General features: G+C 41.5%; 1 protein-coding gene and 1 long non-coding RNA gene across 2 annotated transcripts; one reads left to right on the forward strand and one right to left on the reverse strand.

The window, feature by feature from the left end:
- Positions 1–7,665: 7,665 nt before the first annotated feature.
- LOC108590111 (proteasome subunit alpha type-6-like) lies at positions 7,666–17,915 on the forward strand. The gene is made up of 6 exons (XM_054255024.2): positions 7,666–7,681; positions 9,340–9,455; positions 9,764–9,803; positions 14,341–14,519; positions 15,778–15,872; positions 17,714–17,915. Exons 1-6 carry the CDS (start codon positions 7,666–7,668, stop codon positions 17,769–17,771), a joined length of 504 nt encoding a protein of 167 aa, XP_054110999.2. The 3' UTR covers positions 17,772–17,915.
- On the reverse strand, positions 17,811–21,495 carry LOC144582573 (uncharacterized). The gene is made up of 3 exons (XR_013535569.1): positions 21,371–21,495; positions 19,646–19,762; positions 17,811–17,905 (listed from the first exon to the last, which is right to left on the reverse strand). It is a non-coding gene; the product is annotated as an uncharacterized LOC144582573 (long non-coding RNA).
- Between the last annotated feature and the right edge of the window lie 2,400 nt (positions 21,496–23,895).

Below are 23,895 nucleotides of genomic sequence, written 5' to 3' on the forward strand. Positions count from 1 at the left end.
TTCCGTTGTTAACAACCCCAAATCCCTAGCTTGATGAAGACCTGTGTAAATGGCCATTGTGGTTATCTAGCCAGCATCATTCTCCCAGCTATTCCCACTTCTGAAAGCACTTAGAGTTTTGAGGATCTGAGAAGGAAACTGACTCCATTCCAGGTCCTGAAATGATCCCCAATTGTGACTTATACTAATCAACACCTTTTATTCTAGATCATGGTCATTGGATCAGGGATAAGCATGTGACTTAAGTGGGCCAGCTAGTGGGAATCAGGATTCTTGCTCAGAATGCTAGGCAACTCAAGGAAACATTTACTGGTTTATCATAAAGTGTATTACAAAGGATATAGACGAAAATATCTAAAGGGCAAGGTATGGAGGAAGGGATTTCTGGAAGTGAGCAAGAAAGCACACAGCCCTCATTGCTGCTTCTAGTGCCACTGAAGGTAGCAGCTTGACATTGAAGGCTAATATAGCAGAAGGCAGAAGAGAGGCCTGGAAAGGGCTCCAGGACTTAATGGCATTGCGGAGCCTCTGCATGCCTATATCAGCACTTTTCTTACATGAACAATGGAGCTCCTTCCCAAATGCATTCTAAATGCTGTTTACTGTCAAAAGCATACCGTGCAGAAAAAACAAACTATGGCTGGGCATGGCAGCTCACACCTGCAATCCCACCACTTTGGGAGGTCAAGGCAGGTGTATCCCTTGAGCCAAGGAGTTTAAGATCAGACTGGGTGAACCCAATCTCTACAGAAAATACAAAAAAATTAGTCTAATATGGTAGTATGTGCCTCTAGTACAAGCTACTTAGGAGGCTGAGGCAGGAGGATCACCTGAGCTTGGAGGTCAAGGCTGTGGTGAGCCATGGCTGTGCACTCCAGCCCAGCATTAAAGTGACACCCTGTCTCAATAAAAACAAAAAATGGGCTGGGCGCAATGGCTCATGCCTGTAATCCTAGCACTTCGGGAGCCACAGCAAGGTGGATTGCCTCAGCTCAGGAGTTCAAGACCCTCCTGGGCAACGTGGTGAAACCCCATCTCTACTAAAATACTAAGAATTAGCCAGTTGTGGTGGTGGGTGCCTATAATCCCAGCTACTCAGGAGGCTGAGACATAAGAATTGATTGAACCTGAGAGTGTTGCAGTGAGCTGAGATCACGCCACTACACTCCAGCCTGGGCAATACAGCCGAGGGTCTGTTGAAAAAAAAAAAAAACACACAGAAAACAAAAAAAGACCCAATTTTTCCTCTGCCCTCACACCACAGCAATCAACACAGAAGACTTCTGTGACCGCATGTATGAGGATATTACCCCACCACCAAGCAAGCAATCAGTTCTGCAGCAGACATCAGCTGGGTGTCTTCCAATTCAATTCTGACACTATCTACCTGGAGAGAGCATCAGATCCCACAGGTTGAGCGTTCAGTCCCACAAGACTGCCCCTCACTTTGGATGCCAACCACAAGAGTCAGTTTGTTTTACCTGTATTCATGACCAACTGGGTATAAATTGGGGTTCCGGTCAGGCGTGGTGGCTCACACCTGTAATCCAAGCACTTTGAAGGCTAAGGTGGGCAGATCACCTGAGGTCGGGAGTTCAAGACCAGCCTGACCAACATAGTGAAACCTTGTCTTTAACAAAATAAATAAATAAATAATGGGGGTTCCAACTATGTTCAATAAATTTGCTAGAGAGGCTCACAGAACTCAGGGAAACATATTTAATGGTTTATTATAAAGGATATTACAAAGGATACAGATGAAGAGCTGCACAGGGCAAAGCATGTGGGAGGGACCCAGAGCTTCCATGCCCTTCCGAGGTGTGCCGCCCTCCAGGATTCTCCATGGGTTCAGCTATCAGGAAGCTCTCCCTAACCCATCCTCTTGGGTCTTTTACGGAGACTTCATTGAACAGGTGTGATTGAAGCATGGACGACTGTGTAGAAATGTGATTGGACAAAGAGGGTATGATCTAGTACTAATAGGCTGAGTGGCAAAACCTGGCAAGGCCTGTCTAGATTCTTCTTGGCTTCTCTGTGCAGTATTCTTCCCACCTTCTGAACTAGGGTCTTATGACCTATAATCAGACAAGACTGGTCAAAGAATTTCTTTATGGCCAGCTTCATAACAGAAAGAAAAGAGGGAAGATAAGAGTGTGTGTATATATATATATTTATATAAAAAAATATATTTTTTTTTTATAAAGACGGGGTTTCACCATGTTGGTCAGGCTGGTCTTGAACTCCTGACCTCAGGTGATCCACCTGCCTTGGCCTCCAAAGTGCTTGGATTACAGGCGTGAGCCACCACACCCGGCCTATATATTTTTTTTTTTTGAGACGGACTCTTGCTCAATTGCCCAGGCTGGAATGCAGTGGCACGATCTCAGCTCACTGCAAACTCTGCCTCCTGGATTCAAGCAATTCTGCCTCAGCCTCCTGAGTAGTTGGGACTACAGGCGTGCGCCATCACATTCGGACAATTTTTGCATTTTTTTTTTTTTTTTTTTTGAGACGGAGTTTCGCTCTTGTTACCCAGGCTGGAGTGCAATGGTGCAATCTCAGCTTACCGCAACCTCCACCTCCTGGGTTCAGGCAATTCTCCTGCCTCAGCCTCCTGAGTAGCTGGGATTACAGGCATGCGCCACCATGCCCAGCTAATTTTTTGTATTTTTAGTAGAGGCGGGGTTTCACCATGTTGACCAGGATGGTCTCGATCTCTTGACCTCATGATTCACCCGCCTCGGCCTCCTAAAGTGCTGGGATTACAGGTGTGAGCCACCGCGCCTGGCTAATTTTTGCATTTTTAGTAGAGTCTGGTTTTTGCCATGTTGACCAGGCTGGTACTGAACTCCTGGCCTCAGGTAATCCACCTGCCTAGGCCTCCCAAAGTGCTCGAATTATAGGCATGAGCTATCGCGCTCAGCCTTCTTTTTAAAATTTTTTTGAGACAAGGTCTCTTTTGTCTGTGGCACACTCACTGCACAATCACTGCTCACTGAAGCCTCAGAACAAGTTTGGACTTGGTTACACTAATTTGCTTTTTTTTTGAGACAGAGTTTTGCTCTGTTCCCCAGGCTGGAGTGTAGTGGTGCAATCTGGGTTTACCACAACCTCCACCTCCCGGGTTCCAGAGCTTCTTCTGCCTCAGCCTCTTGAGTAGCTGGGACTACACAGGTGCACACCACCATGCCCTGTAAAAATGTTTGTATTATTAGTAGAGACTGGGTTTCACTATGTTGGCCAGCCTGGTCTCAAACTCCTGACCTTGCAATCTGCCTGCCTCGGCCTCCCAAAGTGCTGGGATTACAGGCCGGAGCCACTGTGCCCAGCCAATTCACTTCTTTAATCTATCAATTTACCTTTAACTACCCGAACATCAACATAGTGAAATATATCTCATCTATTTGCATTGCTATAGTCTTTTGGATGGAGAGGAGGGAGCAGGCAGAGATGGGTGTTTGTCAAGGGGATTTAAGCTTTGCCTTTAATGTTCTAATCTTTTAGAAAGTAATGGAGTCATGGAAATTTTTTTCAGGATTAAATATTAATAACAAATAATCTCTAAAAAGATAATGTGGTAGCAGAAGGCACAAGCTTGTGCTAGGAAGCAGTCTTTTTTTTTTTTTCTTTTTGTGACAGTTTTGCTCTTGTTGCCCAGGCTGGAGTGCAATGGCGTGACTTCGGCTCCCCGCAACCTCCACCTCCCAGGTTCAATCGATTCTGCTGCCTCAGCCTCCCAGCTAAATTTTGTGTTTTTAGTTGAGGCGGGGTTTCACCATCTTGGCCAGGGTGGTCTTGAACTCCTGCCCTGTGATCCACCTGCCTTGGCCTTCCAAAATGCTGGGATTACAGGTGTAAACCACCGCACCGGGCCTGATTATTTTTAATGAAATAAAAGACACACAGGTGCATTGGCGTGATCTCGGCTCACTGCAACCTCCGCCTCCCAAGTTCAACTCCTGCCTCGGCCCCCTGAGTAGCTGGGACTACAGGCATGCGCCACCACACCCAGCTAATTTTTTGTAATTTAGTAGAGATGGGGTTTCATCATATTGGTCAGTCTGGTCTCAAACTCCTGACCTCAGGTGATATGCCCACCTTGGCCTCCCAAAGTGCTGGGATTACGGGCGTGAGCCACTGCACTGGGCCCAAATTTTTCATTTAAAAAAAATTTTTAGTAGAGACAAGGTCTCATTATGTTGCCCCGGCTGGTCTCGAACTCCTGAGTTCAAGTGATCCTCCCATATCAGCATTCCAAACTGCTGAGATTACAGGTGTGAGCCACTAGGCTGACTCCAGGTGGATCACCTGAAGTCAGGAGTTCCAGACCAGGCTGTCCAACATAGTGGAACCCTGTCTCTAATGAAAATACAAAAACTAACTCGGTTTGATGGCGGTCACCTGTAATCCCAGCTACTCAGGAGGCTGAAAATCACTTGAGCTTGGGAGGCAGAGGTTGCAGTGAACCGAGATGGTGCCACTGTACTCTAGCCTGGGTGACAGAGCGAGACTTCATCTCTAAAATAAAAATAAAATAAAATAAAAATTTGAAGAAATATATGGCATATAAATTGGTAGTGTCATCTGTATTCTTACTGTCCAAAGACAATCATTATCAATTATACTACATGGTGCCAAAACTAGTTTTTTTGTAAGCTACCATTTTGATCCTAGTGTTTTAACCAATGGAGAGGATTGACAGCACCTTGAAGTGCACAAGCTGAAGTTTGTTACAGATACAGTAATATGTTATAGGTAACATAAAAATTGCAAAAAGGGTGATTCAGAAAAATTCAACTTGGTAGACAAAAATCAGTGCAGGCTGGGCACAGAGGCTCAGACCTGTAATCCCAGCACTTTGAGAGGCCGAGGTGGGCGGATCATGAGGTCAGGAGATCAAGACTATCCTGGTCAACATGGTGAAACCCCATCTCTACTAAAAATACAAAAATTAGCTGGGCATGGGGGTGCACGCCTGTAATCCCAGCTACGCAGGAGGCTGAGGCAGGAGAATTGCTTGAACCCAAGAGGCAGAGGTTGCAGTGAGCCAAGAGTGTGTCACTGTACTGTAGCCTGAGCGACGGAGCAAGACTGCGTCTTAAAAAAAAAAAAAAAAAAAAGCCGGGCATGCTGGCTCAGGTCTATAATCCCAGAACTTTGGGAGGCCGCGGAGGGTGGATCACGAGGTCAAGAGATCGAGACCATCCTGCTCAACAAGGTGAAACCCCGTTTCTACTAAAAATACAAAAATTAGCTGTGCATGGTGGTGCGTGCCTGTAGTCCCAGCTACTCGGGAGGCTGAGGCAGGAGAATTGCTTGAATCCAGGAGGCAGAGGTTGCGGTGAGCCGAGATCGTGCCATCGCACTCCAGTCTGGGTAACAAGAGCGAAACTCCGTCTCAAAAAAAAAAAAAAAAAAAATCAGTGCAAAATAATCAAACAGCAATTAAAACTGAATGTGGTCAAATTAGTTACTGAGGAAAGTTAACAGAAGTATTAAGTCTAGAAAAAATTTAGAGAAGCTAACTTTGACCTGGGAAAACCAGACTTAGAAATAGTGGCTAGAAAAAGCTTTTTAAATGACAAAACATCATGATAAAGATTTAGTATGATCAAAATTAAATTTAAACTTTACTGGGGCTGGGAGTGCAGTGCCTCACACCTGTAATCCCAGCACTTTGTGAGGCTGAGGCAGGCAGATCACCTGAGGTCAGGAGTTCAAGACTAGTCTGGCTGAAGCCAGGTGTGGTGGCTCACACCTGGAATCCCAGCACTTTGGGAGGCTGAGGTGGGCGGATCACCTGAGGTCAGGAGTTCAAGACTAGCCTGGCTAACATGGTAAAACCCCATCTCTACTAAAAATAAAAAAATTAGCCAGGCGTGGTGGTGCACGCCTGTAATCCCAGCTACTTGGGAGGCTGAGGCAGGAGAATAGCATTAGCCTGGCAGGCAGAGGTTGTAGTGAGCTGAGATTGCACCGCTGTACTCCAGCCTTGGTGACAGAGTGAGACTTTGTCTTTTTTTTTTTTAATTTAGAGCTACTGGAAATCAAAGACTTTGTCTTTTAAAAAACAAACAAAAATGTTTTGGAAATTTGAAATAATTTCACTAAAATAAAAATGGAAGAAATTGAGTTATCGAGTTAATTGATTTATGGTCATTATTATTATTTTGACTTTCATATCTTGGAACGATGTATAAACATTCTGTGTTCATATAGCTCTTTCTCATTCTTTTAAATGACTGTTTATTATTTCATTGCAAGAATCTACAATAATTTATTCTAACTTAAAAACTGTTCTGTTTTCCAGAATATGCTTTTAAGGCTATTAACCAGGGTGGCCTTACATCAGTAGCTGTCAGAGGGAAAGACTGTGCAGTAATTGTCACGCAGAAGACAGTACCTGTAAGTAATGATGCCCAAATAGTCAGTAATTACAGAATATAAGAATTTTTCATGGGTTTGTAGAAAAGTATGTTTTTATATACAAATATTAACATGATTCTTGCTTTGACTCTGCTTTCCTGTCAGCCAAGAAGTGTCTATTGAACGTTTATGTACAGTTCAGCTGTGGAAACAGAATTAACATATTAAACTTCGTGGTGTGATTAGAAGCATCATGGGATTTCTAAGTCGAGTAAGCTATAGTTTGTCCACAGGAAAAGTTATCATCTGGAAAAGGAAAATAGCCAGGCGTGGCAGCATGCACCTGTAATTCCAGCTACTAGGGAGGCTGAGGCACGATAACCTCTTGAACCCAGGAGGCAGCGGTTGCAGTGAGCCGAAATCTGGAGTGCATTGCACTCCAGCCTGGGTGACAGAGTGCGACTCCGTCTGAAAAAAAGGAAAGTAGAGCCTCTCAAAACCCACCACCACCCCAACCCACCCCGCTCCTTCTCTTTTTTTTTTTTTTTTTTGAGACGGAGTTTTGCTCATTGCCCAGGCTGGAGTGCAATGGCGAGGTCTCGGCTCACCGCAACCTCTGCCTCCCGGCTTCCAGTGATTCTCCTGCCTCAGACTTCTGAGTAGCTGGAATTACAGTCATGCGTCATGCATCACCACACCCAGCTAATTCGAAACCCTTTTAAAAAAATTGATTTCAACTATAAAATGATCAGAAGACATTTATTATATAGTTTATTTTTATGGTTTCACAGCATTATTTTCTCCAAGAAGCAGGGCAAGTGAAAAATAAAAACATGGGCCAGGCACGGTGTCTCATGCCTGTAATCCCGGCATTTTGGGAGGCTAAGGCGGGCGGATCACGAGATCAAGAGATCGAGACAATCCTGGCCAACGTGGTAAAACCCCGTCTCTACTAAAAATAAAAAAATTAGCTGGGTGTGGTGGCACACGCCTGTAATCCCAGCTACTCTGGAGGCTGAGGCAGGAGAATCGCTTGAATTTGGGAGGCGGAGGTTGCAGCGAGCTGAGGTTGCGCCACTGCACTCCATCCAGGTAACAGAGCAAGACTCCGTCTCAAAATAAATAAATAAAAACGTAATTTTATTTCATAGCTATACAGAAACCTATATGTTTAAATATATATATATATACACACACACATATATATATATATTCATTTATTTTGTTCATTAGGACAAATTAATAGATTCCAGCACAGTGACTCACTTATTCAAGATAACTGAAAACATTGGTTGTGTGATGACCGGAAAGACAGGTAAAATTAGCTAGGTGTCTACATAGATATACAAGCCTTTTGTTTTCTTTAAATTATTTTGAGTTTTGTATTAATTTTAAACTTCTCTTATTGCCTGATTTTCAGGTGCCATGAGTGGATTTGCAGTCTTCTAAGACTATTATCAATATTTTAAGAGTATTGTGAGCATTTTTGAAATTATACATATAATTTATATATAATTATATGTATATATAACATAATTATTAAACATATAATTACATGTATATATATATAAAACAACAATAATGTTTAAAATTTTTATAATACATATAACAAATTTAAAAATTAGCTGGGGCTGGGCACAGTGGCTCACACCTTTAATCCCAGCACCTTGGGAGGCTGAGACAGGCAGATCACTTGAGTTTAGGAACTCGAGACCAGCCTGGCTAACATGGTGAAACTCCGTCTCTACTAAAAATACAGAAAAAGCCAGGCGCAGTGGCTCACACCTGTAATCCCAGCACTTTGGGTGGCTGAGGTGGTAGGATCATTTGAGGTCAGAAGTTCCAGACCAGCATGGCCAATGTGGTGAAACCCCCGTCTCTACTAAAAATACAAAAATTAGTTGGGCATGGTGGCGCACACCTGTAATCCCAGTTACTCAGGAGGCTGAGGCAGGAAATGCTTGAACCCAACAGGTGGAGGTTGCAGAGAGCCAAGATTGCACCACTGCATTCTAGCCTGGGCAACAGGCTAGACTGTCTCAAAAAGTAAAAATACAAAAAAATTTAGCTGGCTGTGGTGGTGGCTGCCTATAATCCCAGCTACTTGATAGGCTAAGGTAGGAGAATTGCTTGCACCCAGGAGGCAGAGGTTGCAGTGAGCCGAGATCGTGCCACTGTACTGCAGCCTGGGCAACAATAAGATGTGATCTGGAATAACAAAAATTAGCTGGTATGGTAGTGCATGCATGTAGTCCTGCCTACTCAGGAGGCTAAAGTAGGAGGATCACTTGAGCCAAGGAATTCAAGGCTGCAGTGAGCTATGATGGCTCACTGGGTGCCATTCCAAGACCCCATCTCTAAAAAAAAAATGAAAAACTAAGCCTAAAAAATATTAAGAAAGATTATTCTCTCTCCTTAATGCTTTTCTTCTTCTTTGAGACAGAGTCTCACTTTGTTGCCCGGACTGCCTCCACCTCCTGGGTTCAAGCAATTCTCATGCCTCAACCTCCTGGGTAGTTGGGACTACAGGCATGCACCACCACACCCAGCTAATTTTTGTATTTTTAGTAGAGACAGGCTTTTGCCATATTGGCCAGCCTAGTTTCGAATTCCTGGCCTTAAGTGATCTTCCTGTCTTGGCCTCCCAAAGGGTTGGGATTACAGGTGTGAGCCACCATGCCCAGCCTCCTTAATGCTTACTCTTTGGGGAGTTACTAGACACTTGTAGAAACTATTTTGACTGCTGATGAAAGGCTCGGTATAATAGGGCAGTACTGTGTAGAGAGCTTCATGTTTTAAAATTTTTTTGATAAACTTTTTGATGAGTTATTTAGTATTCATTGGGGGAGAAAAAGGCATAGTAGACCCCTTCTCTTTTTAACTCATGTATGTCTATATGGTGGGAAAATAACCTGATTTTCAGGTTCATTCTTTCCTTCTAACCAGGGAAACCTTTGTTTTTTATGCTATAAGCTGACAGCAGATCTCAGGTGCAGAGGGCACGCTATGAGGCAGCTAACTGGAAATACAAGTATGGCTATGAGATTCCTGTGGACATGCTGTGTAAAAGAATTGCTGATATTGGCCAGGCGCGGTGGCTCATGCCTGTAATCTCAGCACTTTGGGAGGCCGAGGCGGGTGGATCACGAGGTCAAGAGATCGAGACCATCCTGGTCAACATGGTGAAACCCCGTCTCTACTAAAAATACAAAAAATTAGCTGGGCATGGTGGCGCGTGCCTGTAATCCCAGCTACTCAGGAGGCTGAGGCAGGAGAATTGCCTGAACCCAGGAGGCGGATGTTGCGGTGAGCCGAGATCACGCCATTGCACTCCAGCTTGGGTAACAAGAGTGAAACTTCGTCTCAAAAAAAAAAAAGAATTGCTGATATTTCTCAGGTCTACACACAGAATGCTGAAATGAGGCCTCTTGGTTGTTATATCCTAAGAAGTCGCCCAAATAATCGGTGAATTGTAACTTTTTATAGAACATGCATAGAGAAAGTTATTTCAGTAACACTTGAGTTCTGAACATATGGTTTAGAAATTATATAAGGTGGGAAAATCTTTACTATAAATCAGAGCTAAGGGATAGGTTTTACAACAGCATGTCAGGCACTATCTTTAAGTTTTAGATGCTATTAGACTTTGTCTCAACATATTTCTATTTGGAGTATGTGATTTGAAAGATCCAAGTCCTGATTTTATTAGGATGTGTAATGAGGTTCTACTGCAATTCCAGATTATTAATTCTGTAGAAATGCCTCCATCAGGCATCTTAATGTAGCTGTTTCTTTTGACCACCCTTAGGAATTAGGATCACACATGGGTCTGTGATTCACATTTTTAGAATAAATTTCTATTTTTGAAAACAAGTAGAATTGTATTGAAAGAGGGATGAGATTTACAGATTTTTAGATGTAATGTAATAAATTAGCCTGAAAAAATGTAATGCCTGTTTGTTTCTGGCATTGTGTCATTCATTTATGAGCATGAAAGCAGTCAGTGTAATGATTTCTGTTTAGCATCTGACCCTCTTGACTTCTTACTGAAAAATTACTTAAATCCTATTCATCTTGCAAGACCTTGGAGTAAAGAAGTATTTGTTGTTTCCCCAAGCAGTAAGTGGGTGGGCACCTTTTTGTGTTGCCCTCATTCTTTGTATATATCAAATATAAGAAAGCAGTTAAACCGTTCCTTAAGTACTTTGTTAGCTGCTCTACTGAGTAGAAAGAAATGTAATGATGGTGTTTATTTTAATTTAATGCCTATAATATGGTAACACTAGAATTGTAGTGACAAAGTTATATGTGTAGAATTTAGAGCTTGGTTTGTGTGATTTATTACAGGAGTGTATACCAACAGTAATGAAGATGGGCAGTGTACAGGTGAGCAGGTAGCCCATAAGTGTATTGCAGTTTGTGCCGGCATTCCCAAGGTATGTCCCATATACTATTCCCTGGAACTTTAATAGGTATTTCTTAAATTTTTTTTTAAAAAAGGTATTTCTATTTCTTAGTCAAACTGAAGAGCTACTGAGTTAAGTAGGTCAATCTACAAAATAATGTTTCAGAGTATTTAATATGCTATTATTTATTGTTTCCAGAAGAGGTATATAAAAGTGTCTTTGGGCCAGGCGCAGTGGTGCACACCTGTAATCCCAGCACTTTGGGAGGCCAAGGCAGGAGGATCACTTGAACTCAGGAGTTTGAGACCAGCCTGGGGAACATAGCGAGACCCCATCTCTAAAAAAGAAAGTGTTGGGAGAACGATCCAAGATGGCCGATCGCTAACATCCCCGGATTGCAGCTCTCAGGGAAGGCGTGGAGAACTAGAGGACGCCACACTTTCAGACAAATTCTGGTCGCTCACGGAGCAGAAGAACCCCCAGTGGAGGAAACACACGGGTGGCCAGCGCGACTCTCCTGGCCGGCGCAGCAGTTCCGCCGGCACCTCGGTGCAGCAGCTCTCTGAGCAGAGTAAACAGGTTCAGAGGACCCGCACGGGTCCCCAGCAGGACACCAGAGCCCGGCGCAGCGGCTGTGATGGCACCTCGGCACGGCAGCACTCGGCGCAGAGTAAATGGGACCGGTTCCCCTTCTGACCGAGGTTTGGAGCCCCGGGAAGGCAGAGTCGCCTACTATGGACACAAGAAGGAAGCCAGACAGGAGAATCCTGGGCAGAAAAGCACCATCAGTTTTAACTCCGCTGCTCTGGCCGGGGGAACTAACAACCTGGACATCCACTCAAGAGACCTAATCTGAAAGTTGGTAATTTCAAAGACGACAGGAGGATAAATTTACAATGACGGGAAGAAACCAGCGTAAAAAAGCTGAGAATACTAAAAGTCAGAACGCCTCTCCCTCTAAAGATGATCACAGTTCCACATCGACAATGGAACAAGGCTTGATGGAGAACGAGCGCATCCTGATGAGAGAATCACTCTTCAAGGAATGGATAATAACAAACTTCGGTGAGTTAAAAGACCATGTTGTAGCCCAACGTAAAGAAACTAGGAACTTTGAAAAAAGGTTTGATGAAATCCTATTGAGAATAGACAACTTAGAGAGGAGTATGAGTGAATTAATGGAACTGAAGAATACAATACAGGAACTCTGAGAAGTATGCACAGGTTTAAACACTCGAATTGTTCAAGCAGAAGAAGGGATATCAGAGGTCAAAGTCCAACTTAATGAAATAAAACGTGTAGAAAAGATTAGAGAAAAAAGGATAAAAAGGAATGAGCAAAGTCTTCAAGAAATGTGGGACTATGTGAAAAGACCAAATTTACGTTTGATAGGTGTACCTGAATGCGACAGAGAGAATGAATCCAAGCTGGAAAATACCCTTCAGGATATTATTCAGGAAAGTTTTCCTGAACTAGCAATGCAGGTCAACATTCAACCCCAGGTAATACAGAGAACACCACAAAGATATTCCTCAAGAAGAGCAACCCCAAGGCACATAATCGTTAGATTCACCAGGGTTGAAACGAAGGAGAAAATACTAAGGGCAGCCAGAGAGAAAGGTCAGGTTACCCACAAAGGCAAGCCCATCAGACTTACAGCAGATCTCTCAGCAGAAACTCTACAAGCCAGAAGAGAGTGGGGGCCAATATTCAACATCCTCAAAGAACAGAACCTTCAGCCCAGAATTTCATATCCAGCCAAACTAAGCTTCACAACTGAAGGAAAAATAAAATCTTTTATGAACAAGCAAGAACTCAGAGATTTTATTACCACCAGGCCTGCTTTACAAGAGCTTCTGAAAGAAGCATTACATACAGAAAGAAACAACCAGTATTAGCCTTTCTAAAAATACACCAAAAAGTAAAGAGCACCAACATAAAGAAGAATTTACACCAACGAATGGATAAAACAGCCAGTCAACATCAAATGGCAGTAACCCTAAATTTAAATTGACTAAATCCCCCAATCAAAAGACACAGCCAAAACCCAATGGCATGTTACATCCAGACCTGTTTCACATGCAAGGATACACAAAGACTCAAAACAAAGGGATGGAGAAAGATTTACCAACCAAATAGAGAGCAAAAATAAATAATAAATAAATAAAAAGCAGGAGTTGCAAATCTCGTATCGGATAAAATAGATTTTAAAGCAACAAAGATATAGTGGTAAAAGGATCAATGCAACAACAAGAGCTAACGATCCTAACACCCAGATACATAGAGACTTAGACTCAATGAGACAGAAAATTAATAAGAATATTAAGGACTCGAACTCAGATCCGGAACAAGTAAACTTCATAAATATTTATAGAGCTCTCCACTTCAAATACACAAAATATACATTCTTGTCAATACCACATCACACCTACCCATAAGCTTAAATGAAACATTGATTGGCCATCATTAATACCCAATTTTTTTCAAAATAAAGCAATATTTCCATTTACTCTCCCTCTTTCTCTTCCTCTTTCTTCCTCTCCTTTACTTATTTTTTTTTCTTTCCTTCTCTCAAAAAAAAAAAGAAATCAACTTGTAAACCTCTAGATCCAGGTCGGCAATGTCTCTCTCATTGCTTGATTTCCTTCCTTCCCTTATTTTTTTTTTCTTTCCTTCTCTCAAAAAAAAAAAAGAAATCAACTTGTAAACCTCTAGATCCAGGTCGGCAATGTCTCTCTCATTGCTTGATTTCCTTCCTTCCCTTCCCTCCCTCCCTCCCTCCCCCGCTTCCTCCCTTCCTTCCTTCCTTCCTTCATCCCTTCCTTCCTCCCTACTGTCCTTCTTCCCTTCCTTCCTGCCTTCCCCCCCGCCCCCCCCAAAAAAAAGAAAAGAAAAAGAAAAAAAAAAAAGAAAGTGTTTTTGAAATGTATTTGACCAGGCAACATCTTGAAGGATTAGGGTTCAAATAAACATGCTTGGATAACAGCAAGGATTGGAAATCCTGTTTTTAAATTGTATTTGTAATTATTCAAACTTTTTTTTTAATCTGTGATAAATCCTTTTGTGAAATGGGAATTTTTCTGTTACCTAATTTACCTGTGGTGATATTTTATCAGTTTTCTTTTTTTTTTTTTTTTTTTTTTTTTTGAGACGGAGTTTCGCTCTTGTTACCCAGGCTGGAGTGCAATGGCGCAATCATGGCTCACCGCAACCTCCGCCCCCTGGGTTCAGGCAATTCTCCTGCCTCAGCCTCCTGAGTAGCTGGGATTACAGGCACGCGCCACCGTGCCCAGCTAATTTTTTTTTTTGTAATTTTTAGTAGAGACGGGGTTTCACCATGTTGACCAGGATGGTCTCGATCTGTTGACCTCGTGATCCACCCGCCTCGGCCTCCCAAAGTGCTGGGATTACAGGCTTGAGCCACCGCGCCTGGCCCATTTTATCAGTTTTCTTAAAGGAAAATACATATTCTAAAATTGATGGCCAAAGTAATGATTAATAACAGCTATGTGACACCATCAAGAAAGAGGAGAAAAGATATTTAATTAGGGTCTTTCCCTCTTTTTACGTATGATTTTAATTGGTATAGATGAAGAGCAAGGCCCTCAGGTATATAAGTGTGATCCCGCAGGTTACTACTGTGGGTTTAAAGCCACTGCGGCAGGAGTTAAACAAACTGAGTCAATCAGCTTCCTTGAAAAAAAAGTGAAGAAGAAATTTGATTGGACATTTGAACAGACAGTGGAAGTAAGTCAACCAAAAAGGAGCTGACTTTTTTTATGCTATGTAGAACAGTGAGGATCTTTGCATAATTGACATTCGATAAATGCTCTTCCTGAATTACATCACAAGACTCAAGTTTGTCAACTTAATAATGAAATTGGTATCATATAGCTGACATAGGAAAATTTGGGATGCTTTTATTAATTTAATTCCTTATTACATAATGTATTTGAGCTGGTGTTTAACAAAACACATATAATAAAATAAGAAACTATAAATAAAAATAGGAACCAGCTGGGCATGGTGGCACACACCTGTAGTCCCAGCTACGTGGATTTGCTTGAGACCAAGTGCTCAAGCTAGTTCCATTTACGGCCAAGAAATTAAAAACAAAAATTTTAGTAGATTTTGGGTGTAAGAGTCAGAGATTAATGCCATTGAGAGGACGCTAACAACATGCTTGTTACCATCTAATGCTTTTATGTTTGGTTTGGCAGTATACCTAAAGGAGATACAAAGCTAATTAATGTTCAGGAAGTACTGGGCCGTGTCTAAATGTTTCTTAAAGATTTTTAATTGCAATTCATAATTAGTTACATAAGTAACCACATCAGGTATATAAACACTTAAGGCCAGGTGTGGTGGCTCAGCACTTTGGGAGGCAGGCAGATCACCTGAGGTTAGGATTTCAAGACCACCCTGGCCAACGTGGCAAAACCATACAAAAAATGAGCTGGGCATGGTGGCAGGTGCCTGTAATCCCAGCTACTCAGGAAACTGAGGCAGGAAAATCCCTTGAACCCAGGAGGTGGAGGTTGCAGTGAGTCAAGATGGAGCCACTGCACTCACTCCAGTCTGGGTGACAGAGTGAGACTTCATCTTAAAAAAAAAAAACAAAAAAAAAAAACCTTAAAACATTCTTAAATAGTTTTTACTGTAAATTCCTTGAAGGTGCAGAGTGTATCATTTATCTTTATTCTTTCCCCATTTCACCCCAAGTGCCAAGTGAAGAGTAGTGCCTGGGTCATGATGCTAATAAACTACTTTGTATAAATCATCCTATTTTGATTAATGGACCCCTTTATTATCTGACTTGGTAGAAACATGTTTATCATTGGCGGGCAATACATTAGAGCTAAGCAGTCTGTTAGTGACATTGCCCTGCCTCGTTGAAATATGGAGCCTCCTGATCCACTCATGATTTATATTGAATAAGCTAGAAATGAGAAAACCTTGGAATCTCTTAAAAAGTACTCTATTTTAAAATGATGCTTTTTTTCAGACTGCAATTCCATGCTTGTCTACTGTTTTATCAATTGATTTCAAACCTTCAGAAATAGAAGTTGGTGTAGTGAGATTTGAAAATCCTAAATTCAGGTGAGTTATATATATTGTGGGCCAAGGTGGAGGCATGTGAGTCCATTTGTCCTATAACTTATGGGGGAAACTTTTTTACTTTTAAAAATTTATTAATTTTACTTTTTTCTTTATTGGTGCAAAAGTAACCTTTTTTTTTTTTTCTTTTAAACTAACATTATAGTTTGTTTGTTTTTTTCCCCAAGCACCTGAGATCTGTTTTAAAACTTGCTGGACTCTCTTTAACAGTCAGATATGAAAGCTTTTCTCCTTATTTCAAAGTTATATCTAACACCAAGTAACCTTTATGTAAGGAATAAAGTAAGAATAAGTGTTTTCTTTTTTTAATTTAAGGCCAATACAAATTTAATTCCCAAAGTAGTAGGTCGCAAGTTTTTCAGATAGACCTTTGGTTATTTAGTAGTTCTTTAAGTAGAACTGTGAGGAGCAATATGAGCTACTAATATACGTCAGACCCTTATCCAGAGATCTTTGGAAAGCCCATATTTTGAATACAGGTAATTGACTTGCAGATGCTAGATGTGTGTATGTTCTTACTCACTAAGTGACTAACTCCCACGCATTAGCCTTAGAGCTTCCATTATTCAAACCCATACTGAGTGGTCCACATAATCATCTCATTTAATCCTCCCAGCAACCCTATGAGGCAGTTGATATACCACAGACTAGGATGCGCTTATATTTAACTGTAATGAAAATACTTCAGTGAAATCCACAGATACCAGGAACTATGGGAGAAATTTTTTTTCCCTATAGAAAGAAGTCTTATAACTTGGGTGGTGGCGGGGATCAAGTTGCTTTTGAAAAAGGTATTTTGTTGTTTTTTAAGCAGTAACATTTTAGCAGGAGTAATTTAAAAATCTTTCTAAAAAAGCTACAATTAGTTCTTGTTTTCTCTTGTTTCTACTGAGTAGTGATCCCAGCTACTCAGGAGGCTGAGGCAGGAGAATTGCTTGAATCCAGGAGGTTGCAGTGAGTCAAGATTGTGCCACTGCACTCTAGTATGGGCAACAGAGCCAGATTCCATCTCAAAAGAAAGAAAGAAAAAATGTATGTTAAACATGGAGCACTCTCTGGCTGGTAGACTGTTCATAGAATGGCAACTTTATTTTTATGAACTTCTGCTGAATCTGAACACTTTAATGTGCTTAAAATTTCTCTGAACTTTTATCTTTGAGCTGACATAAACTTGAGTTATACTACATATAAATGCATTTTGACGGCTGGGCCCAGTGGCTCATACCTGTAATCCCAGCACTTTGGGAGGCCAAGGCAGGTGGATCATGAGATCAGGAGTTTAAGACCAGCCTGGCCAATATGGTGAAACCCTGTCTGTCTGTCTCTACTAAAAATGGAAAAATTAGCCAGGTGTGGTAGCACACGTCTATAGTCCCAGCTACTCAGGAGGCTGAGGCAGAAGAATCACTTGAACCAGGGAGGCAGAAGTTGTGGTAAGCCGAGATCACATCACTCCAGCCTGGGCAACAGCACAAGATTCTGTCTCAAAATAAATAAATAAATGCATTTTGACATAGAAGCTAAATAGAATATGTACAATTTAGCTTTCTTTATATTCGGTTGTAATATTTTCTATCTTAGCTGCAGCTAAAGAATTTTAAGAGACAGTTCTAAATCTGTTAAAGAAATAAACATTTTTGTATATAGGTGAAGATGATATAATATCTGGGAGGATAAGTGTGTGTATGGATTTTTTAAAAATTGGTTTATAAATTGATAATTGTTGAAGAAGGTCCATAGGTATATGGCAGTTTATTATACTATCCTACTTCTATATGTGTTTGAAATTTTTTTAATCGTTTTTTTCCCCTTTCGCCTTCTAGGATTCTTGCAGAATCAGAGATTGATGCTCACCTTGTTGCTCTAGCAGAGAGAGACTAAACATTGTCCTTAGTCTGCCAGATCCATGATGTCACTTACCTGTGTGTTTGGTAACAACAGACCAACATTACGGAGATCCCTGGATTGAAAAACGAGCCTCTCCCATTCCTCCTACCGCCGAAGTGGTTAGGACTCTATGTAAATAAAAACAGTGCTTTTGGAAAATAATTGCATCCTGTTGTTTTCACCTCCTATTTTAAAATTTATTTTTTATATATAATGACATATTTATGGGGTACAGTGTGATGTTTCAATACATGTATACATTATAATTATCAAATAAAGGTGATTAGCATATCCATCACCTGAAACACCATGTTTTTGTGGTGAGAACATTTAAAATTCTTTCCTAGCTATTTTGAGGTACATAATACCTGATTTTTAATTTTTTAATTTTTTTTTGCTCACCTTCAACTGTCTTGATCGAATTATATTATTTTTTGTTTTTTAAATCAGGGTCTTGCTCTGTTGCCCAAGCTAGAGTGCAGTGCCATGATCATGGCTCACTGCAGCCTTGAACTCCCTGGCTCAAGTAACCCACCTCAGCCTCCTTAAGAGCTGGTACTACAGACATACACCATTGCACCAGCTAATTTTATTTTTTGTACAGATGGGGTCTTACTATGTTGCATAGGCTAGTCTCAGACTCCTGGCTGGCATTAAGCAGTCCCCTTGCCTCAGCCTCCCAAAATGCTGGGAATATAGGCATAAGCCATGGTTCCTGGACCCACAATACCTTACTGTTGACTGTAGTCACTCTGCTGTGCAATAGGATACCAAATCAACCTCAAATTCCTGGAGGTAAGCAGTGCTGCCACCTTAGCCTCCCAGGTAGCTAGGACTAGGCATGCATCACCAGGCCTGGCTAATTATCTTTTAGAAAGTTAAAAAAATTGACATAAGGGTCTCCCAGTGTCACCAAGGCTTGTCTTAAACTCCCGGTCTCCAGCAATCCTACCTCAGGCTCCCAAAGTGCTGAGATTACAAGTGTAAGTCACTGCACTGGGCCCTTCCTCTCCAATTGTAACTTTTTAGCCATTCACCAACTTCTCACCATCCTTTCCACCACCACCTCCAGTCCCTGCTAACCACTGTTCTATTCACTATTTACAGATCAACATTTTTAGATTTGGCATGTAAGTGAAAATGTGGCATTTGTCTTTCTGTATCTGGCTTATTTTCACATAATGTATTGTCCTCTAGGTTTATCCATGTTGTAAATGACAGGATTTCATGCTTTTTAACAGCTGTATAGTATTTGCGTATAGGTATAACATTTTCTTTATCCATTCATTCACTGTTGAACACTTAAGGCAATTATATCTTGGCTATTGTATATACTCCTGCAATAAACATGGGATTGCAGATATCTCCTCAACATATGGATTTCACTTCCTTTGAATACATACCAAGGAGTCCAATTGTTGGGTTACAGAGTAATTCTATTTAATTTTTTGAGGAACATTCCTACTGTTTTCTATAATGGCTATACTAATGTACATTCCCCTTACTTGTAAGGGTTCCCTTTTCTCCGCATCCTCATCAACACTAGTTACGTTTTATCTTTTTGATAATAGTCATGCTAATGAATCAGGTGATATCTCACTGTGGTTTACCTACAGTTAAGTATTAAGCCTTTGGTATATGCAGACAAATATTCACCATCTAAACATTGTAGCTTTGGTGATTTTGTTGACACCTGTACCAGTTTACTTGGTTTAAGAAATTTCAGCCAGCACCAGGTGTACTGTCTCGCACCTGTAATTCCAGCACTTTGGGAGACCTAGGCTGGCAGATCATTTTAGCTCAGGAGTTTGAGACCATCCTGGGGAATATGGTGAAATGTTGTCTCTACCAAAAATGTAAAAACTTACCAGTGTGTGGTGGTGCACATCTGTGGTCCCAGCCACTTAGGATGCTGACGTGGGAGAATCGCTTGAGCTCGGGAGTAGAGCTTGCAGTGAGTGGAGATTGTGCCACTGCTCTCCGGCCTGGGTGACAGAAAGAAACCCCATCTCAAAAAAATAATTTATAGCTAGAAATGTAAACTGTAGCTATAGGATATAATTAAATAACAAACTACAACTTTGGTTTTGAAACCTACTCGGGCCAGGTGCTGTGGCTCACACCTATAATCCCAGCACTTTGGGAGGCTGAAGCGGGAGGATTGCTTGAGGCTAGAAGTTTGTGATGAGTCTGGGCAACATAGCAAGACCTCATCTCTACAAAAAAAAAAACTTTGCTTAATTAGTTGGGCATGATAAGCCTGCACCTGTAGTCCCAGCTACTCAGGAGGCTGAGGCAGGAGGATCACTTGAGCCCCGGAGTTTGACGAGGCAGGGAATTGTGATTGTGCCACTGCACTTCAGCTTGGGTGATAGAGCAAGACCCTGTCTCCAAAAAGAAATCTGCTCTGACTGTAAGTCGGCATGTGAAGCAAGGCCTTTATTTTACAATTCCTCATTCAAAGAGGGTATTACTGAATGTGAACTCCAAGTCCCATTGGATGTTTTAACTATATAGTAAAAGGATTAGTATGATCTTTAGTAGTTTTGAGAAAAACATTTATACTCAGTAAGAACCAGTATTTTCAAGAGTAGAAACTTACCTTGAGGAAACAGGACTAGAAAAATCGTAGAATGTACACATTTTCTGTGCCTCCTTAATAATAAATACTTGAAGGTGACATTAAGGAATTGGTTTATGTTAAAGTTTAGAAAACCACCATCACAATGTTAAGGAAAAAAGAACAAACCATATTTTCATAGTAACCCATGTTTTTAAATGTATGGGATTTTTCAAAATCCCAGAGTGGCGACCTGAGCCACTGATTAGAGATGATTTTAAAATCCTGGAAAGTAAAAAAAAAAAAAAAATCTTGGAAAGTCTAAGGCTAATACATTTTATGCCCTGTTTTGCACTGAGCAAGTCTGGTGCTGTTGACCTCCTGCAGGTGAGTGTGGCTGCTAGTCTCATGCCAGATGAAGTAAGAGTTGCCCCTGTTTCTGCAGCCACCAGGCCCACACAACAGGAGGGCACGTAACCATGTGACCACCAGAAGCCGGAAACTTCACCAACCACATCCTCTTCAGAGCTGTCGGGAGTAGTAAAGTTTCCTAACAAGGAAGCAAGTTTCTTCCAGTTCAAAGATTATTGTTCCGGGACTACCCATCCGAATCTACTAGGCTAATCCTCTAAAGACAAGCTGATGAATTTCCACATCCTTACAACCTTGACTGATTCCACCCTCCTAGAATCAGTGGATGAGAGACGAGCAAATAATTCCGTTTTTATTGTTAGAGGATCCTTTTAGGGGTAAAAAACTAAAATTCTGTAATTTGTTAGAAAACTTCTTAAATTATAAGGCAAAATCTAGATGAATTCGAATAGTTTTAAATATTGGTTAAGTTATTTATGCTTAAGTAAAAGAATAGGAGGAATAGAAAAGGTCAATTCAAATAGGTGAACATTAGGCTGGCTGCAGTAGCTCATGCCTATAACCCCCAATACACTGGGAGGCCAAGACCAGCGTGGCAGTAATATCTCGTCTGTACAGAAATTTTTTTTTTAATTAGTCAAGTGTGATAGTGCTTACATACCTAGAGTCCTGGCTACTTGGGTGGCTGAGGTGGCACGGTCACTTGAGCCCAGGAGTCGAAGGCTGCAGTAAACTATGATCACAACACTGCACTACAGCCTTGGTGACAGAGCAAGACCCCTTCTCTAAAAATGAAAATAAAAGGGTAGACATTAAATACTCTAATTATGTTTCTTGTTTTTTAAACAAACTGCCTGGGTTGGATAAGAAGGGTTAATGCAGAAAGGTTATACAAAATGCCAAGAAAAATGCCTGAAATCTTTAAATATCTTTATCCAAATAACATTTTGATTAGTAAGAAATATAAGAATATAGGCCAGGCACAGTGTCTCACGCCTGTAATCCCAGCACTTTGGGAGGCCAAGGTGGGCAGATCAGTTGAGGTCAGGAGTTCAAGACCAGCCTGGCCAACATGGCAAAACCCTGTATCTACAAAAATTAGCCAGATATGATGGCACACACCTGTAATTCCAGCTACTCAGGAGGCTGAGGCAGGAGAATCACTTGAACTCCAGAGGCCAAGGTTATAGTGAGCCAAGATTGTGCCACTCCAGCCTGGGCAACAGAGTGAGACTCCATCTCAAAAATAATAAGAGGAATACAGATATGAGGCTAGGTACAATGGCTTTTGCCAGTAATCCTGGCACTTTGGGAGGCCACGGCAGGTTGGATCACTTGAGGTCAGAAGCTCAAGACCAGCCTAGCCAACATGGCAAACCCCATCTCTATGAAAAAATACAAAAATTAGCCAGGTGTGGTGGTGCACACCTGTAGTCCCAGCTACTTGGGAGGCTGAGGCAGGAGAATCGCTTGAACCCGAGAGGCAGAGGTTGCCGTGAGCTGAGATCCTGCCACTGCACTCCAGCCTGGGCAATAGGCGAGACTTTGTCTCAAAAAAAAAATAGCAACACACACACACACACACACACACACACAGACACACACACACACAGATATGGTTTTTAAATATGAGAAATATAATTCTGACACTCAGAGGGATATGTCCAGACATTCATGAATGTGGAGCTAATTGCGTAGACATGAGGCTTTCCTTCTCTTGATACCTCATTTTTCATAAACAGTATTGTTATTGTACCATTTAGGTTACAAATCAACAACCAACCAGGTATTCAGCTCCCTCACTAGCCTCCAAATCCAAGATCCAGACCTGTGCCACAACCAAATTACTACATTAAGGATCTTCACATAGGGCCACATACCTGTAGTCTAGCTACTCAGGAAGCTGAGGTGAGAGGATCACTTGAGCCCAGGAGGTGGAGGCTGTGGTAAGCTGTGTTCATGCCACTGCACTCTAGCCTATATATTGTATTTTTTTTAATACACACACACAAAAAAAACCAATGTATAAAAATCATGAAGGGAATAAATCTAGGGGACAAAATGAGACCCACCCTTTCTAAAAAAAAAAAAATCTAGGCTGGGCATGGTGGCTCACGCCTGTAATCCAAGCACTTTGGAGGCCAGGCGGGTGGATCCCCTGAGGTTGGGAGTTCAAGACCAGCCTGACCAACATGGTGAACCCTCATCTTTAAAAAAAAAAAAAATCTAAAATGACAGCTAAGCTAATTAACATCATAATGGTGAATTAGTTTACTTTTTTGTTTATATTTGTAGAGATGGGGGTCTTGCCATGTTGCCCAGGCTGGTCTCGAACTTCCAGGCTCAAGCCATCCTCCCACCTCAGCCTCCCAAAGTGTTGGGATTACAGCCACCATAAATTAGAAGTTAGAAGCTCCAAGATGGCTTCTAACTCCATTTATTTTACTTTCTGGAAAATCCAGCTAATACAATAAAAAATGAAATTAAGAGGTATTGCAATGGAGATAGAATTGTAATTTTCTATTTAGATTGTTTATCTAAAAATAAGAAAATGACCTAATAGAGTATTAGTCTTTACTGGAACAGGCCCTGTTTGAGATACAATATCCTTTAAACTGGTTTAACATTTATAATTTGCTTGTCTACAGTTCCAAAATTCAGGAAGTTCTTAAAACTCACTTGGCAGCAAATCTAGCCTATACTGATGTAAAGCTTTTTATACTCTCTTTATCTCACTTTATTTCTGCAGAAATAAGAATGTACTTAAGTATAGGGTGCTGCCCCAGACTCCAGTGGTAGAGTCATGGAATATATGGTTTAGGCATCAGATCATCTTTCTAAAATCCAAAATACATTCTATTCCAAAATGCATCTGGGCCAGGTGCAATGGCTCATACCTGTAATCCTAGCACTTTGGGAGGTGAGGCGGGCAGACTGCCTGAGCTCAGGAGTTCGAGACCAGCCTGGGCAACATAGCAAAACCCCATCTCTATTAAAAACACACACACACACACAAATAGCTAAGCATGTTGGCATACGCCTGTAGTTCCAGCTCCTCAGGTGGCTGAGGCACGAGAATTGCTTGCCCCCGGGAGGCAGAGGTTGCAGTGAGCCAAGATTGCACCACTGCACTCCAGTCTAGGAGACAAAGTAAAACTGTCTTAAAAAAAAAAGACGAACTGGGCC

The sequence above is a fragment of the Callithrix jacchus genome, chromosome 5, assembly GCF_049354715.1.
Source record: "Callithrix jacchus isolate 240 chromosome 5, calJac240_pri, whole genome shotgun sequence".
In the NCBI taxonomy this organism is placed as follows: Eukaryota; Metazoa; Chordata; class Mammalia; order Primates; family Cebidae; genus Callithrix; species Callithrix jacchus.